Consider the following 20,039-nt stretch of genomic DNA (forward strand, 5'->3'; position numbering starts at 1 on the left):
GTGTAAAGTTGCACTAATTATATTATTATTCATAACTACTTTATATAAGATAGTTTAAACCTGTGAAGCCTTAGTAAATTGGCTTGATTTCTTTAAAAAAAAAAACTGGGAAAAAGGCACTGAGCAACGAAACAAGAAATAACCCCCAAAATCAGCAACAAATTAGTAAAAAGAGACAATTAAAAACAAGAAAAATAGTAAGAAAGAAAGAAAGAAAGAAAGAAAGAAAGAAAGAAAGTTAAAAACAAACTGACAAGGAAACGACCTGGAAATACTGCTTAAAAATTATAGTAATTCTGTAACATAGTTTTAAAATGTAATAATAAGATTAATAATTTTAGTTTGTCCTTAACTATAAATCTATTATTTATTTATTTATTTATTTATTTATTTATTTATGGCATTTTGTGGGACATTTCTTACCAAGCTGCTTATTGCCTTTTTTCTAATTTTTTGGAGAGAAATCGCACCCATTTGCTCAAGATAAAGGTTTAAATAGGCTACTTGCAATGAGAGTCTGGGAGCAGCACAAGAAAAGCGATGCTCCAGATTTCAAAGGGTTAATATACAGCCGTACAGATATATCTGAAAATAAAGCTGTCAGACAAGTGTAGTGGAGTCAAAAGTACAATATTTTCCTAGTATAAAGTTGCATAAATCAAAATAAGTACCTCGAATTTAAAAATACAGTAAACCTGAATTGAAACGTTGAAAATGTAGGGGGTGTAATTCTACACACAACCACTAGAGGGAGCTATTAAATGTACCGCGGGTTAATTCAAACTTCCGGTCTTGTAACGGAAACGACGACATAGATTCACAGTGTGTTTACGAACGGCGGCTACGACGGCTCGTCGGACAAATACAGTTTTCGTCACTATCGTGTTAAATACGTTTAATCCAAAGAGCAGAGTGAATTAAATTACAGATGGCGGATCCCGCGGTGGCGTCGGGAGGTTCACTGAATGCAGGAGGGGTAAGAGACGGTTTTAAAATACGCTCACCGCCATTAGCAGGAAGCAGCTAGCTTAGCTGTGTTTGGCTAACTGTTAGCTGTTTGCATTTTCTTGGAAAAATGCTAACAGCAGTGCTGAATGTGTCTAAACAAGGGCTAAAAACTTTAAATAACTTCTCTCAATCAAGAATGTGTCGTCTGTACTTAACCACAGACGACACATTTAGCTGCGTTGTCGTTGTTACGGCTAAGTAGCTAATGCTAATGAATGTATGTGTTAGTGTGTGTTAGCTACATTTCCAGATCGTGAGCATGTTTCTGTAAAGAATATAACCGCCTTTATCCGATGACAATGTGAGTAGCGTGCAATGTGTAGTTAGTTTGTAAGCCAGGGTTCATTTGTCAGTATTTATTATTCTCAACCTTTATAGATTCTCAACGCTACACCTGCTAATGTGTGGCTACATGTGCTCCTGTAAGTCAAGCTTGTCAACTAGCAGTGGTGGACAGTAACTAAGTACATTTACTCAAATTTTGACCAACTTGGCGTTACTTTTGTATTTCCATAATATGCTACTGTATACTTATTACGGTACTCCCCTAATTTATCTTTCAAGGGAAAGTGTTGTACTCTTTTACTTTTGATGCGTTAAGTACATTTTGTTAATGATACCTCTGTAAGCACAGCCTAAATTAAGAACTCCAACATGTCATTTTCATGGCCTAGAAAAGTTCAATCAATATCTGTGAACATGAGCTACTCTCTGTCAAAGCCAGAAACTAGAGAAGTAAGTCTCAAACTTGTGATGTCATAGGGTAGAGTCTACAGCTCTGCTCTGTAGACACTAAATGGGAGCCTGATTTTGTGGACCACAGAATATTTGTTTTCTTTTTTATACTTAAATGAGCTTTATTAAATTGTAGAGTTCTCAGTTCAGAAACAGAAAATGGACCCATATAAACTGAATCACTGAGACGTTGCGCTCACAGCACCAGCCACTTGTGGTCAGACAACTGGCGTTTAATTTCAGTTGGTGGAGATACGTGACATCTGCAAACTGTCAAAAAAGTCGATTTCCAGCACTGTAAACATGATGGTCTGACCTATCTGACATTTCTGCTGTGCTTAGTTTGTTTACTGTGTTGCTTTGCATCTGTGATAAACCAAATCTATCGACACAGAAGCTAAGTGATGTCCTGCTTTGGACGAGGTCAGCAGCAAAACGTTTTTTCACCACCTTAAAAGATACACCAAAGAACATCAATATCAGGTCAAGTGTAAATAACATTTGGAATATTTTCACTGCTTTACTTTACACACTTAAATGATAGAAGCAGAGGCAGGCCAGCAAATCCCATGTTCAGTGAAGTACAGCAACCGTTTCTGTCAGTGGAGTCTGGAGGCTTTGAGATAAGGCTTAGTTCTCTGTCTGAAAGAGCTGTCTGATGGTAAGGTACATTTGTGAAAACATTGTAAATATAGTGTACACTTAAACTGATATTGATTTTTTTTTTTAGATGGCTTAAACCTGACCAATCGAGGCAGTGTTTGCTCAGAGCCGTTTAGTTTTATGTACATGCCGCAGGGGGTTTCTATCCAGAAGTAAAGTTATTGTGAATCGATCCATAGAACATTCCTCTAGGTGCTCTCGGTGTCATCTAACATCTTCCTGTTTCATTGTCAGTTGAGCAGCTCTGCTCTGCACTTTATACTTTATGACATCATAAATTTCAGTTTTAGCACTTGGATTTGGGATAAAGCTATTCACGTTTAAGATTTTTTTCCGAGTGTCTTATGCATTTTGGGAATGGGCAAAATGGGTGTAGTTCCCCTTAACGTAACATTTTGTATTCAGGACCTTCATTTGAATATTTTCAGTCTGTGTCATTTCTACTTTTATTTATGTAAAAGATGTGAGCACTTCCTCTACAGCTGTCAGCTAGCAAAGGCTGGCAAGATGAGGCACATTAACTGCAGCCCCTGACTGATTGTGAGCGGGTCTCTGTGACCTTACAACACTTATATACTTCGTGAAGTACTCATAGACCAAAAACTTAGTACACCAGAAGGTAGGACTGACACAGTCAGTTTTCAAGTTTCTGATGTATTTTTCTCACCTGTTGTTTCTTGTATGTTTTTCAGCGTGGGAGTGGTAGTAAAGCAGCCACCAGCCCTGCAGAGAACTACCACCTGGCCCGACGTCGCACCCTGCAGGTTGTTGTCAGTGCCCTCTTGACAGAGAGTGGCTTTGAGAGCGCGGAGAAGGCAGCAGTGGAGACACTCACTGAGATGATGCAGAGCTGTACGTATGAATCCTAAAGTAGATGTCCCCATTCATTTACCTCAGAGCTGCACGCTTGTATGTTTTGTGTATTAAAAATTAACACACAGCACACAAATGTTCTGCAGGGCATTATGCTTTATTTACCAACTGTTTTCAGTTAACTTTCATTTAGTCTTTATTTTGGAAAACTTTATCGTCCTCAAAGAGGCAGTTTGTGTTACACAGAGCATAGGTAGGTAGACAGAGAGACACGTAACAAAAACGACATAGAACAAATATAAAACAGCAACAACAGCAACACACTGCATCAAGCATCCCACCATCCTTAGTCAAGGCACTTAAAAGCTCAGTTCAGACCAATGATCTCCCAACGAGACGAAACCGCTTTCGAACGTTGCAGTGGCTTGATCTGGCTGAGCTCGACTTCTGGTGTCACCTGTAACTCAGCTGGTTAAATCGCTGGTGGCTGGTTTTAGAACATAAAGCACGTCATCTGTATCAACAACCAGTCAGCTTGTAGTGAAGTCTGCTGGTCAAGTCAAAATGACTGCAGATGGCATGTGCTCTGTCCCCATTGAGCCCTCTGTTTCCATCCTCATGTGTGCCGGTGTTGGACAGTTTGTTGCTGCTCTCTGTATGTGCTTATGCCCCGCCCACACAGACATTCTTATTGACTAACTAAGTAGTACTACTTAACTTATTGTGGTGTACTGATTATGAATACAGTCCAACTAATGTTTCTGTTTTTCACTGTTTGATCACCACTTCAAATGCAGCTGTAGCCAGTATCTCACTATCACTATCCTCATTCATATTTTAAGAAGCTACAAATTATATTCAGACACAAAATAAGCCTGAAATCTGGATATCAGAACAGAAGTACAGAGAGTTGTTGACTAGAAATGATACACTGTCTCATCTAGTTGCACTGGTGTGAACTGGCAGGTTTTTAGAATGCTGCAGAATGGCACATTGTAGGTAGTTGCAATTTTCAACTTGTCTCTTTGCGTCTAAACTGGACTAAAACCATGAAGAAATAAAACCATGAATAGCATGCATTGAACCTTCTTAAAACAGTATGAGCACATTAAACGCAGGAGAGTTTGCGTGCTGCTGGTTGCCACAGTGCAGACCCAACCTCAGTGATGGCAAGATAACTGTAAACATTTGGTATAATACAGAAATACAAAAATAAAGCAGTGGAGAAGTGTTTTGTGAGATGTTTTAATTTTGATCGACTTGCATTGAAGCTCATTCATGTCTACCTTTCTTTGTGCAAGATCACAACGTTTGATGAGTGACATGTTTTGGACCAAAAGTATAATTTACATCTCCGTTGTAGCGCTTCACTCTGCTGATGTGTTGTAGATCTTTAGTACTCGTCAGGGCAATGAAAATTCTTTGTTGAACATCTTAGAAATGTGGCATGAAAACTTTTGTTCAGGCTGTTTTGTTAGTAGACACAGCTCGATCCTTGTGGAGGTCATTCATCATTGTTATTACTGCTGTTGGGTTTGTAGTGGGGATTTGTTGGATCAGTGTCGGCCCCGATACTGGCCTTATTATGCGTATTGGCCATCGTCCAGATGTGACCGATCCACATTCAGTACAGCTTTTTGTTGTGCTCTGTTCATCTGCTGCTGTAAGCAAATATAAAGTGTTAAGCTGTAGCTTTTACATCACATCCTGCGTGTGCTTCAGTCACTTAATGAGCAGTTTTGTTGTGTAACTAGAGGTGTTGACAGTCATTTACTGTCAGTCGATGTGACCGAAATGATTCAGTGTAGTTTTCTAATGATACACACTCAGCACGTCATTTTAAGATAGTTTTATTACATGTTTAGAGAAGTGGTTCAGAAAATCAGGACTGTTGCTCCATCTTATTGAGACAAAGAGACAGAGCTGTATTGTCAGATTCCATGAGTTCAGGTGCATTGGCGCTGTTATTTTAATAAATCCGAAATCACCAAATGCATGTGCTAATGATCCCTGTGAACAGAAATTAGATCTCACCTTTCATCATCCATTCGTTTTACCTGCAAAATGTTTAGTCTTCATAAGCAGACTTGTTCTAAACCCAAATAATTTTTCATCCCCTCTGCAGATATAACTGAAATAGGTCGATGTGCTAAAGCTTATTGTGAACACACAGCCAGAAGCATCCCAACCCTGTCGGATACAGTGGTCACACTCATTGAAATGGGTAGGTACTGGAGGACACCGACATATGAATACATTGCAAACACAAGGTAACACAGAGGACGTTGTTTAATCTGTTTTTATTTCGCTGCAGGTTTCAATGCCGACACTCTGCCTGTGTATGCCAAGAGGTCACAGAGGATGGTTATAACAGCCCGTAAGTGGACACTCTAGTGTCTACTGTTAGTTTGGATTATGAAATTGATGAGTAATGCTAGTAACACTTTCTACATTGGTTCTAGTATTACTTATTTTTTTGCGTGTGTTTGGATTTGATGAATTTCAGCCCCAGTGACGAACCCACCCGTGACTCCTAAAGCACTGTCAGCGGGACAGAAGCGCACACATCCAGCTCATATCCCCAGCCACTTCCCAGAGTTCCCCGACCCTCACACCTACATCAAAACACCCGTGAGTCAGAACTCTTCTTTGTCATTAGAGATGCTTAGGCCCTACAAGCTTCATTCTCATTAAAAACAATTACAAAAAGCTGCCTCCAGCTGCTGAAATACACTCTGTGTGATCGGGCCTTAAAGAAACCCTGAACAAATGGAATTTTTCTTTGGTAATATTATCTACTAAGATAAAGTGTAATCGCTGGAAACACCATTTAGTTTCACCACTGTTATCAGGGTGCCCTTTATTATGTGTGATAAAAAGAAGAAAATCAGAAAGTGAAGTTTGTTTGTGTGTGTGTGTTTTCCTTTCTGCGCTAGGCGTTCAGAGAGCCTGTGTCTGACTACCAAGTGGTGAGAGAGAAGGCAGCGAGTCAGAGGAGAGACGTGGAGCGAGCGCTCACACGCTTCATGGCCAAGACCGGAGAAACTCAGAGCCTCTTCAAAGACGACATCACCGCCTTCCCATGTGAGTGATTCCACCGAGCAGACCTGTATTTAAAGAAATTGGTTGTAATATGTTGTTTGCATATTCAAGTCTGTTTGTTCTCTGCATGTGTGTTACGCTTCTGAAAGCATGTTGTATTTACATGAGTTTAAATTCCTGTGAATGTGTTTTCAGTAATCGCAGCACAACCAAGCTCCATCCCCTATCTCAGCGCCCTCCTGCCCTCAGAGCTGGAACTACAGACCTTAGAGGAGACAGACTCCTCTGAGCAGGACGACCAGACGGACAGTGAGAACGCAGCAGGAAACATCATCAATGTAAGTCTTAACTTCTGGAACTTGCTCAGTGTCTGATATATAGTTTTACAACCATCAGGGTTTCTTTCTGAGTTCCCAGATTTCCAGTGTTGTAAAAATAGTTACTTCCTGGGAATATGCTACTGTTTCCACACACTTGTGGACATTTATTTGAAAAGGCAAATTGGATTCTTTGAACTCAGATTTACTGACCAGTACCAGGTATCAAATCTACCTCTTCAGTGTCATGCAGGGCCTCGAAGAGCACTACGTGGTTTGGATTTGGAAAATTTAATGCAGAGAATACAGTAGCTCTATTATGGTGCATCTGGTGGAGGGGTTAGTGCCAGGAATCTGGATCCTATTTCCAGGAATTCTCACCACAGTTCAGTCATATTCTGTGTACTTCCCCAACACATGCACTTTTTCTAAAATCTTACTATTTGAAACACTTCTCATGAAAAGTCTCACGCACGAGGACAAGCGCACGTGCTTGAACTATGCTTGTGTATCCCCACTCCCAGCGTCTTTATTGGCCAGGAAGCAACAGGCCAATGAACAAGCTGGGAGGTGAGATTTCAATAAATTGCATTAGTAGGGTTCAAATACACACACTTGACCTGGTGCAGTACCCATCCACTATACTATGACTTTTTTCTGACCTTTTTAACATACTGTACTATGACATTTTTTAACATGCTATACTGTGACTTTTTTAACATGCTATACTGTGACTTTTTAACATGATATACTGTGACTTTTTTAACATGCTATACTGTGACTTTTTAACATGACATATTGTGACTTTTTTTAACATGATATACTGTGACTTTTTTAACATGCTATACTGTGACTTTTTTCTGACCTTTTTAACATACTGTACTATGACATTTTTTAACATGCTATACTGTGACTTTTTTAACATGCTATACTGTGACTTTTTAACATGACATACTGTGACTTTTTTAACATGATATACTGTGACTTTTAACATTTTATACTATGACTTTTGTAATATGCTATACTATGACTTTTAACATGTTATACTATGACTTTTTTAACATGCTATACTATGATTTTTTTAACATGCTATACTGACTTTTGTAACATGTTATACTATGACTTTTTTTAACATGCTACACTATGACTTTTAACATGTTATACTATGACTTTTTTAACATGCTATACTGACTTTTTTAACATGTTATACTATGACTTTTTTTAACATGCTACACTATGACTTTTAACATGCTATACTGTGACTTTTTTAACATGCTGTACTGTGACTTTTTAACATGATATACTGTGACTTTTAACATTTTATACTATGACTTTTGTAATATGCTATACTATGACTTTTAACATGTTATACTGTGACTTTTTTAACATGCTATACTGTGACTTTTTAACATGATATACTGTGACTTTTTTAACATGCTATACTGTGACTTTTTAACATGACATATTGTGACTTTTTTTAACATGATATACTGTGACTTTTTTAACATGCTATACTGTGACTTTTTTCTGACCTTTTTAACATACTGTACTATGACATTTTTTAACATGCTATACTGTGACTTTTTTAACATGCTATACTGTGACTTTTTAACATGACATACTGTGACTTTTTTAACATGACATACTGTGACTTTTTTAACATGCTATACTGTGACTTTTTAACATGATATACTGTGACTTTTAACGTTATACTATGACTTTTTTAACATGTTATACTATGACTTTTTTAACATGCTATACTGACTTTTTTAACATGTTATACTATGACTTTTTTAACATGCTATACTATGACTTTTAACATGTTATACTATGACTTTTTTAACATGATATACTATGACTTTTAACATGTTATACTATGACTTTTTTAACATGCTACACTATGACTTTTAACATGCTATACTGTGACTTTTTTAACATGCTGTACTGTGACTTTAACATCATATACTGTGACTTAACATTTTATACTATGACTTTTGTAATATGCTATACTATGACTTTTAACATGTTATACTATGACTTTTTTAACATGCTATACTATGATTTTTTTAAAATGCTATACTGACTTTTGTAACATGTTATACTATGACTTTTTTTAACATGCTACACTATGACTTTTAACATGTTATACTATGACTTTTTTAACATGCTATACTGACTTTTTTAACATGTTATACTATGACTTTTTTTAACATGCTACACTATGACTTTTAACATGCTATACTGTGACTTTTTTAACATGCTGTACTGTGACTTTTTAACATGATATACTGTGACTTTTAACATTTTATACTATGACTTTTGTAATATGCTATACTATGACTTTTAACATGTTATACTATGACTTTTTTAACATGCTATACTATGATTTTTTTAACATGCTATACTGACTTTTTTAACATGTTATACTATGACTTTTTTAACATGCTATACTATGACTTTTAACATGTTATACTATGACTTTTTTAACATGCTATACTGAGTTTTTTAACATGTTATACTATGACTTTTTTTAACATGCTACACTATGACTTTTAAGATGCTCTACTGTTAATTTTTTAAGATGCTGTAATGTGACTTTAACATGACATACTGTGACTTTTTTAACATGTTATACTATGACTTTTTTAACATGCTATACTATGACTTTTAACATGTTATACTATGACTTTTTTAACATGCTATACTGACTTTTTTAACATGCTATACTATGACTTTTAACATGTTATACTATGACTTTTTTAACATGCTACACTATGACTTTTAACATGTTATACTATGACTTTTTTAACATGCTATACTATGACTTTTTTAACATGTTATACTATGACTTTTTTAACATGCTACACTATGACTTTTAACATGCTATACTATGACTTTTTTTAACATGCTATACTATGACTTTTAACATGATATACTATGACTTTTTTAACATGTTATACTATGACTTTTTTAACATGCTATACTATGACTTTTAACATGCTATACTATGACTTTTTTTAACATGCTATACTATGACTTACATGCTATACTATGACTTTTTAACATGACATACTGTGACTTTTTTAACATGATATACTATGACTTTTAACATGTTATACTATGACTTTTTTAACATGCTATACTATGACTTTTTTTAACATGCTACACTATGACTTTTTTTAACATGCTATACTATGACTTTTTTTAACATGCTATACTATGACTTTTTTTAACATGTTATACTATGACTTTTTTAACATGCTACACTATGACTTTTAACATGTTATACTATGACTTTTTTAACATGCTACACTATGACTTTTAACATGCTATACTGTGACTTTTTTAACATGCTGTACTGTGACTTTTTAACATGACATACTGTGACTTTTTTAACATGATATACTATGACTTTTAACATGTTATACTATGACTTTTTTAACATGCTATACTATGACTTTTTTTAACATGCTACACTATGACTTTTTTTAACATGCTATACTATGACTTTTTTTAACATGTTATACTATGACTTTTTTAACATGCTACACTATGACTTTTTTTAACATGCTATACTATGACTTTTTTTTAACATGCTATACTATGACTTTTAACATGCTATACTATGACTTTTTTTAACATGCTATACTATGACTTTTTTTAACATGTTATACTATGACTTTTTTAACATGCTACACTATGACTTTTAACATGTTATACTATGACTTTTTTAACATGCTATACTATGACTTTTTTAACATGTTATACTATGACTTTTTTAACATGCTACACTATGACTTTTACCATGCTATACTATGACTTTTTTTTAACATGCTATACTATGACTTTTTTTAACATGTTATACTATGACTTTTTTAACATGCTACACTATGACTTTTAACATGTTATACTATGACTTTTTTTAACATGCTATACTATGACTTTTTTTAACATGTTATACTATGACTTTTTTAACATGCTATACTATGACTTTTTTTAACATGTTATACTATGACTTTTTTAACATGCTACACTATGACTTTTAACATGTTATACTATGACTTTTTTTAACATGCTACACTATGACTTTTTTAACATGCTATACTGTGACTTTTTTAACATGACATACTGTGACTTTTTTAACATGCTATACTGTGACTTTTTAACATGATATACTGTGACTTTTAACGTTATACTATGACTTTTTTAACATGTTATACTATGACTTTTGTAACATGCTATACTATGACTTTTTTAACATGCTATACTGACTTTTTTAACATGTTATACTATGACATTTTTTAACATGCTACACTATGACTTTTAACATGTTATACTATGACTTTTTTAACATGTTATACTATGACTTTTGTAACATGCTATACTATGACTTTTTTAACGTGCTATACTGACTTTTTTAACATGTTATACTATGACTTTTTTAACATGCTATACTATGACTTTTAACATGTTACAGGGTTCCTACGCAAGTATGGAAAAGTATGGAAATAAATTTGATAAATTTCCAGGTATTAAAAAGTATGGAAAATTAAAAATAAAGTATGGAAAAATATTTATGTTTCCAGACTCTGACCACTGTTCTAAAATACAGTTTTCTAAAATAGAAAATTAGGTATTTCCAAAAATAATTTAATCAATCCGGATCGTGTTTTATGCCGGGCCAGGCACATTTTGTGTGAGAGCAAACATCTCAGAAAACATACCGCCCCTTTTACCCGATTGACAATTGGTATGACCAGTCCACTACATGCTGCTCTATGTAGAGGAGAGGAGAGAGCTCTGTCTTACCTCTTCATAAACTAAAGTCATATTATTTTGCACGACAGACGTTTCATATAATAACATAACAATATAGGCCTACTATTTATAGTGTCATCTATATGTCATCGTGTCATTTCTGTCTCTACATGGTCACGCGTTAACAATTCTCCTCTGCTCTCTGTATCGCGCACGGCAGAGTTCCGCCACACACACAGGTGAGCATGCTAGAGCGGCTCGGGCTGCATTTTCCTGACCAAACCTGACCCCGAGCCCGGTGCAGTTTGTCAGCTTACAAAGTTATTGTTATGGACACTGTGTAAATAACCAGCAACAAACACACAGACAAACACGCTGCTCGCACAGCAGCACAGCACGGCACTCTTGATGCTGAGCTTGTGTTGCGTTCCGGCGTTGTCACGTAAATAACACCTTCCAGCATTTAAATAGGTCATAACAAAAAAACAGCAGCATGTCAAATGACTTTTTACTTTTATTATATTCAATAAAATTGTATGTTCCTAAATCTTGAGACACCTCATATGTAAGCTAGACAGACATTTCACCTGCTCATTACTGTGCACACATGTACTGTATGTACTTAGTCATAAAGAGCCCTTCTGGTGCCAGTAGATACACAGAAACATCCCAGCAGGCTGTGCTTTGCAAGCATACAAAAAAGTTTCACGCATGTGAAAATTATTTTTCATGCATGTGCTTCACCTCTGCTGCTACAGCTCCATCCTAGGGGAAACACTGCTGTGTGCGTTTTGTGCAACAGGTGGATGTGGTAGTCTACTGGTAGAGTAGAGAGAGAGCTAAGTAGCGTTGAAGTAGAGTAGAGCAGGGCAGAGAGATGGAAGCAAAATATATTAAACCCGGTGTTAACACAGCAGAACTGGAGAGAGGGGTGAAAAATAAATAGAGGTGGGCATGGCTCAAGTACGGCGCAAAATTATAGATGGAGAACGATTGACAAAGATTACCACTGCTAAAAAAAAACCTTAGTGTTGAACCCTGCATCGCCAACATGGGGGACAAGGCGATTCTGAGCCACATGAAAGGAAAAAACACCTACATCTCGTTACTGCATCGCTTGCACCGAGAGTCCCAACCTTTTTGCCTCAGCCCAGACATTGAACTTACCTGAGTTTTTATTTGCATGTCATTATGGTACTTGGCTACAATCGCCTATTAAGAATAATTAAATATGATGTGAAATATGATACACTAATATATTTACTCAGATGTCGCATATTCTCTATAAAAAATAAATTAATTAATTAAAAAAAAAAACCCCTGAGAAGTCTGGAAATTAGGGTATGGAAAAGTATGGAATTTTGAAATTCCAAATGTGTAGGAACCCTGCATGCTACACTATGACTTTTTTTTTAACATGCTATACTATGACTTTTTTTTTTTAAAACATACTATACTATAACTTGTTCTGACCTTTTTTAATATACGATACTTTGACTTTTTTTTAACATACCACACTATGACACCCTCACATACCATCGCCCTGACCATCCTGCGAAGAGCTAAGCTAATTTCTTGCTGGCTCTAGTTCTATACTCAACCCACAGACATGAGTGCTATCAATCTTTTCATCTAACCACTAATTTCCCAAAATGTCAAACTGTTCCTGTCCTACAATGATTGCTCACGTCTGTCCTTTTTTTCTGTTTCCCTCACTCAGGATGATCCCGGGGCTGACAAAGAGAACTCCATACTCCCTCCCAGCGGCGTTGTTCCTTCTACAAAGGCTAGTGAGGACAATGTGATCGACAACCCGTACCTTCGGCCAGTTAAGAAACCCAAAGTGAGGAGGAAGAAATGAGTCAGAGCCCACCCTGAACCAACAGACTCATATTTGCCACAGTGGTTGGTGCTTTCAGTGGTCCAGTCAGTGACTCCCCCCACAGAGAGGAGCAGCCCGGTGTAGAGACCTGCTGTGTGAGCCGGGACCATCGGATGCTGTTGGCTTTTTGTATGCTGAATGCTTTCTCTTGAAGAGAGAACTGCATTTTGTTGTGTTAATTGTCATTTTTTCAGCCAGCACTCACTTTGTTAAAAATTTGTGATATTACTTTGTAAGCAACATCATGGTGTGACATACAGATCATACAGGAATCCAGTCATTTGTGAATAAAGAGAACTGTTCCTTTTTTTCAAACTCTGATATTCAACTTGTTTTGACAGTGGTTTCTGTCCAGTACATTTACAGTAAAAGTTCAGGTGAATAATGAGACAAAGACTCCATCTTACATCAGTGTCACATGTGTTTTCATCCATCAGCTTTACTGTTAATAGTACAAACTCAGGTAGGCGAGTCTGCTGCTGTGCTTCAGGAACTCCTTTTCACTGTTAAGCTGAAAGAAAATGAAGATCATTAGATGTTACTCTTACGTGTATGACAAGACGTATTAGGTATTCATCCCACTGAATAGAATTCCTATAAAAAAAAAAATTGTGTTTTTCAGCAGCAAATGTGTGTAATTTTGTACAGGATCAGTTACATCTCTCAAAACATGATATTTAATGTGTACATCAGACTCTTTAAATGAACTGTTTGACATTTTGGGAAATGCACTTATACACTTTGTTGCCAGGACGTGGATGAGAAGAATGTGGGTTTTGTGTAGATGGTGGGGGAATGTAACTAAGTACATTTACTAAAGTACTGTCGTTAATCTGACAGCATTGGTATATCATAGTATATTTTTCAGATTACATTTTTCATACCCTTCCTGTCTACTGAAGTCATGTATCTCAAAATGTGGAGGCAATGAATTTTTCACATGCTATACTATGACATTTTTTCATGATTTTAGATGACATATCATACTATGTTATGTTTTTCGTGATTTTGGACAACATGCTATACGACAACCTTTTTTTTCATGACAGCATATCATACAAGGACACTTTACTATACTTAATAGTGTAGTATGTCATCATGTCATAATATAGTATGTCATCCAAAACTATAAAAAAAAATCATGGTATAGCATGTCGTCCAAAAACATAAAAAAAGGTCATAGTATGATATGTCGTCCAAAATCATGAAAAAACGTCATAGTATAGCATGTCGTCCAAAATCACAAAAAAACGTCACAGTATAGTATGTTGTCCAAAATCACGAAAAAACATCATAGTATAGCATGTCGTCTAAAATCATGAAAAAACGTCATAGTATAGCATGTCGTCCGAACTCATAAAGTCATAGTATAGTATGTCGTCCAAAATTATGAAAAACGTCATAGTATAGCATGTCGTCCGAACTCATAAAAAAAGTGACAGTACAGCATGTTGTCCAAAATCCTGAAAAAATGTCATAGTATAACATGTCGTCCAAAATCATGAAAAAATGTCATAGTATAGCATGTCGTCCAAAATCATGAAAAAACGTCATAGTATAGCATGTTGTCCAAAATCATGAAAAAACATCATAGTATAGTATGTCGTCCAAAATCATGAAAAAAACCTCACAGTACAGCATGTCGTCCAAAATCATGAAAAAAACCTCACAGTATAGCATGTCGTCCAAAATCATGAAAAAAACCTCACAGTATAGCATGTCATCCAAAATCATGAAAAAAACCTCACAGTATAGCATGTCATCCAAAATCATGAAAAAAACGTCACAGTATAGTATGTCGTCCAAAATCATGAAAAAAATGTCATAGTATAGTATGTCGTCCAAAATCATGAAAAAACGTCATAGTATAGTATGTCGTCCAAAATCATGAAAAAAACGTCATAGTATAGTATGTCGTCCAAAATCATGAAAAAAACCTCACAGTATAGCATGTCGTCCAAAATCATGAAAAAACGTCATAGTATAGCATGTTGTCCAAAATCATGAAAAAAACGTCATAGTATAGTATGTCGTCCAAAATCATGAAGAAAACCTCACAGTATAGCATGTCGTCCAAAATCAAGAAATACGTCATAGTATAGCATGTCATCCAAAATCATGAAAAAACGTCATAGTATAGCATGTCGTCAAAAATCACGAAAAAACGTCACAGTATAGTATGTCATCAAAATGATAAAAAAAAGTCACAGTATAATATGTCATCCAAAATCATGAAAAAAAGGTCATAGTATAGTATGTCGTCCAAAATCATGAAAAAAACCTCACACTATAGCATGTCGTCCAAAATCATGAAAAAACGTCATAGTATAGCATGTCGTCCAAAATCATGAAGAAAACCTCACAGTATAGCATGTCGTCCAAAATCAAGAAATACGTCATAGTATAGCATGTCATCCAAAATCATGAAAAAACGTCATAGTATAGCATGTCGTCAAAAATCACGAAAAAACGTCACAGTATAGTATGTCATCAAAATATGATAAAAAAAAGTCACAGTATAATATGTCATCCAAAATCATGAAAAAAAGGTCATAGTATAGTATGTCGTCCAAAATCATGAAAAAAACCTCACACTATAGCATGTCGTCCAAAATCATGAAAAAACGTCATAGTATAGCATGTCGTCCAAAATCATGAAAAAAACGTCATAGTATAGTATGTCGTCCAAAATCATGAAAAAAACCTCACAGTATAGCATGTTGTCCAAAATCAAGAAATACGTCATAGTATAGCATGTCGTTCAAAATCATGAAAAAAATGTCATAGTATAGTATGTCGTCCAAAATCAAGAAATACGTCATAGTATAGTATGTCGTCCAAAATCACGAAAAAACGTCACAGTATAGTATGTCATCAAAATATGATAAAAAAAGTCACAGTATAATATGTCATCCAAAATCATGAAAAAACGTAATAGTATAACATGTCGTCCAAAATCATAAAAAAAAGTCATAGTATAGTATGTCGTCCGAAATCATGAAAAAATGTCATAGTATAGCATGTCGTCCAAAATCACGAAAAAACGTCATAGTATAGCATGTCGTCCAAAATCATGAAAAAACGTATGTCGTCTTTTTGTGATTTTGGACAACATGCTATATTATGACTTTTTTTCTCAAATTTGTAACATGCTATACTATGACTCTTTTTAACATGGTATACTGTGACTTTTTGTCTGATATTTCTTCACATACTATGACTTTTTCTTCCTCATGTTTTTTACTATAATATGACTTTTTTTGGACATTTTTTATTATACTATACTATGACTTTTTCTTCCTGACGTTTCTTAACATGCTCTACTGTGACTTTTTTCGTGACTTTTTTTAAAAGATATTTTTTGGGGCATTTTTAGCCTTTAATGGATAGGACAGACAAGTGTGAAAGGGGGAGAGAGAGGGAGTGACATGCAGCAAAGGGCCACAGGCTGGAGTCAAACCCGGGCCGCTGCGGTAACAGCCTTGTATATGGGGCGCCTGCTCTACCACTAAGCTACCGACACCCCAATATACTATGACTTTTTATATGACTTCTTTTAAACATAATATATACTGTAACCATCAATTATAATTAATGAAATAATTAGAGTATGGCATTGACATCAATTTTAATTATAATTATTCTATCAATTAATAGTTCAGTCACAAAAAATAACAGTACAGCTTGCCATAAAAAATGTCATTAACAAGTCATAGCTATCATATTTTTGTCTTTGTTTTTTTTTTTTGTATTGTATCTCTGATTTTAACTTGAAAATGGGTATGGCTACACATGTATGAATCAGTTGCCAAGTTTTCAAGTTTGTTTCACAATTTGGAATCAAAACCTTACCTTCACTTTGAGTGACTTCTTTTCCATCTGAGGCATTCTGGATCTGTCTGGCCTCCCGAAGCACATCGGCCAGCTCACTTTCCTGTTTGTCACTGCATCATGAGTGTAGGTCCCAGGCCTGTATCGCAGAATTAAAATCTTTCAGCTCAGTGAATCACTGTTACATTAGAGCTGTGTGTCAGACAGTGTGTGTCTCTGTCTCACCCTGGGCTGTCCTCAGCTGTACATGACGTGCTTTTGAACCTCTGTGTGGTTGAGTTGAAAGGGGTTTTGCCAGGAGGGGCGACTGTGGACTGGCTTTGATCCTGCTGGTACTGCTGTGGGGAAGGGGTCGCTGTCTAGTGATAGATATTGCAAAAAAATTCAATTAAATTTGACATGTTGAAAGGGGTATTCCAGTGATACATTGGGGGAATCACAAGAGACTGATTTTACAAAGAGCGTTCAAAGCAAAGCAGTAGTGGCCGATATGTCGAAATTTTTAGCAGCAGTAGAATGTGACTAAGTACATTTGCTCATGTACTAATAGCATGTTCCACTTTTATTCCACTACATTTCAGAGGTAAATATTTTACTTTTTACCCCACTGCATCCATCTGACACTGTTAGTTAAAAAATTACAAAACGTACGACAAGCTGAAACAATTTTGTTTTGTTAAAAATGTAACTATCCACATCCCAAAGGTGCTCTGTTGGACTGAGATCTGGTGACTGTGGAGGCCATTGGAATACAGTGAACTCATTGTCATGTTTGAGATGATGTGAGCTTTGTGACATGGTGCGTTATCCTGCTGGAAGTAGCCATCAGAAGATGGGTACACTGTGGTCATAAAGGGATGGACACAGTCAGCAACAATACTCAGGTAGGCTGTGGTGTTTAAACCATGCTCAGTTGGTACTAAGAAAATCTCCCCCACACCATTACACCACCAGCAGCAGCCTGAACTGTTGATACATGATACATACATCCATGCTTTCATGTTGTTTACACCAAATTCTGACCCTACCATCTGAATGTGGCAGCAGAAATCCAGACTCATCAGACCAGGCAACGTTTTTCCAATCTTCTATTGTCCAGTTTTGGTGAGCCTGTGTGAACTGTAGCCTCAGTTTCCTGTTGTTAGCTGACAGGAGTGGCACCTGGTGTGGTCTTCTGCTGCTGTAGCCCATCTGCTTCAAGGTTGGACAAGGTGTTGTTGCTTCAGAGATGGTCTTCTGCACACCTTGGTTGGAACCAGTGCTTATTTGACTTCCTGTTGCCTTTCTATCATCTTGAACCAGTCTGGCCATTCTCCTCTGACCTCTTGCATCAACAAGGCATTTTGGCTCACTGGATATTTTCTCTTTTTGGGACCATCCTCTGTAAACCCTAGAGATGGTTGTGTGTGAAAATCCTAGTAAATACTCAGACCAGCCCGTCTGGCACCAACAACCATGCCACGTTCATTTCGAAGGCTCCTTCAAATGTGGTCAAGAAATGCAGCCTTCTTTCCCAGAATTTGGAGGATGCATAGTGGCCCAGCCTATCCCAAGATGCATTGCATGCCAGTGATGATTATATATAAGTTAACTAAGAGTTGTTAACTGTTGTTTACATTACTATTAGCTAGTTAATCTGAAAACGGTCCTCCATCAGCCTGAAATACATCAAACGGCGGTGTTTCTGGTGGTGAATCATCTCTAGTATTAGATTACAAAAATATATATAAAATAACAATCTGTGGGTCCATGATTTAGGGCTAAGTAGCTTACTAGCTTACTCCTTCTTTCGTAAAGTGCAGCTGGTTGCTAGGTAACAGGAAATGCCAACGGGTTGGGATGAGAACAACTAGTGATGCAACCAGGAAATCCTCTGCAGACCACACCGTCCCATTTCGGAGACCGTCTGGTTTGGCTGATGTGGTTCTCAAAGGACGTGGCCGACGTCGACTGCAAAGGCTGCAGCCTCTGAATTGAGACACAGCCCATGTCTACATGCCTAAATGCATAGATAAACTATTTGCATTAACCAGCAGTTGAACAGGTGTACCTAATAAAGTGGCCAGTGAGTGTAATTTTGTTATAGCTTGCTACTAGTTATTTTACCAAAAAGAAAAGAGAAGTTTTCATTTTTAATTTAATGTGAGCTCTTCTTTGAACACAGATGTAGTTGGGGATTATCTACAAGGGGCCCCTCCACCCCACAGACCCCTGTGTAACCGCACAGCCTGCCCTGACTTTATTTACACCCCTGCTGTGAGTGTATGACTTGTGCCACTATTATAAAGTATGATCCATAGCTGACAGAGCAGGTTACTCATTAGTGGTAAATGTGTGTCATGTACCTTGTTGCAGGACGGGAAACGCGCTGCGGTCCTGGCAGACAGACCGTATCCCTTCTTACTCTCCGGTGTCTTCTCTAAGGCATACAGCATGGTGCCAAACTGTGCAGGAGATGGAAACATTTACACTTCCTATAGTCATGTAATAGTTACACTTAATAAAGCAAACGACGTGAAAAGTATGGTTTCAAAATGCACTGATTTCTGTATCAAAAGATGTGACCAGGACAGATTATACTGAGAGAAAAATCTATGTCAGATATAAAGACACGGACCTCATGGTTGTCATAGCAGCCGGGGCCGAGGTGAGGCACTTCCTGTCGTGACATTTGGTTTCCCAGCCGGTCCGGAGCATAATGGAGGGGGAAGAGTCTCCTCTCCTGAGAGCTGCCAAAGAATACTCTGTGAACAGGAGCTGCTGACATGTTGGGAACAACCTGTGGTCAAGAAAGCGACGGAAACTTAAGGAAAGAGTAAAGTCACGCTCGCGTACATTCAGCTGCGATGACGTAGTCGTGTTTTGACTTGTGGTAACGATGGCAACCATGATGACAGCCGAGTCCCTGCATGGATGGATGACATTTCCTCAGTTGGCGCTAAGAAACTTTATAGTTTCCTTGGATTGGCGTGAAAAATCACACTTAATTG

At 36.7% G+C, this 20,039-nt stretch overlaps 2 protein-coding genes across 3 annotated transcripts; one reads left to right on the forward strand and one right to left on the reverse strand.

Annotated features, from left to right (window-relative positions):
- The first annotated feature begins 785 nt into the window (after nt 1–785).
- taf8 (TAF8 RNA polymerase II, TATA box binding protein (TBP)-associated factor) lies at nt 786–13,533 on the forward strand. The gene is made up of 8 exons (XM_049581440.1): nt 786–976; nt 3,099–3,258; nt 5,345–5,443; nt 5,534–5,596; nt 5,726–5,850; nt 6,156–6,303; nt 6,457–6,599; nt 13,057–13,533. Exons 1-8 carry the CDS (start codon nt 929–931, stop codon nt 13,195–13,197), a joined length of 927 nt encoding a protein of 308 aa, XP_049437397.1. The 5' UTR covers nt 786–928; the 3' UTR covers nt 13,198–13,533.
- LOC125891879 (protein pitchfork-like) lies at nt 6,189–19,948 on the reverse strand. Of its 2 annotated transcripts, XM_049581449.1 has the most exons (6): nt 19,667–19,948; nt 19,395–19,493; nt 17,275–17,408; nt 17,071–17,188; nt 13,626–13,729; nt 6,189–6,326 (listed from the first exon to the last, which is right to left on the reverse strand). In XM_049581449.1, the coding sequence occupies exons 1-5, from the start codon at nt 19,814–19,816 to the stop codon at nt 13,664–13,666; spliced, it is 567 nt and encodes a 188-aa protein (XP_049437406.1). In that variant the 5' UTR covers nt 19,817–19,948; the 3' UTR covers nt 6,189–6,326; nt 13,626–13,663. The 2 variants fall into 2 exon arrangements, with proteins under 2 accessions (XP_049437406.1, XP_049437405.1); XM_049581448.1 differs by lacking the exon at nt 6,189–6,326 and having other exon boundaries at nt 13,592–13,729.
- Between the last annotated feature and the right edge of the window lie 91 nt (nt 19,949–20,039).

Source organism: Epinephelus fuscoguttatus, linkage group LG7 (genome assembly GCF_011397635.1).
Source record: "Epinephelus fuscoguttatus linkage group LG7, E.fuscoguttatus.final_Chr_v1".
NCBI lineage: Eukaryota > Metazoa > Chordata > Actinopteri > Perciformes > Serranidae > Epinephelus > Epinephelus fuscoguttatus.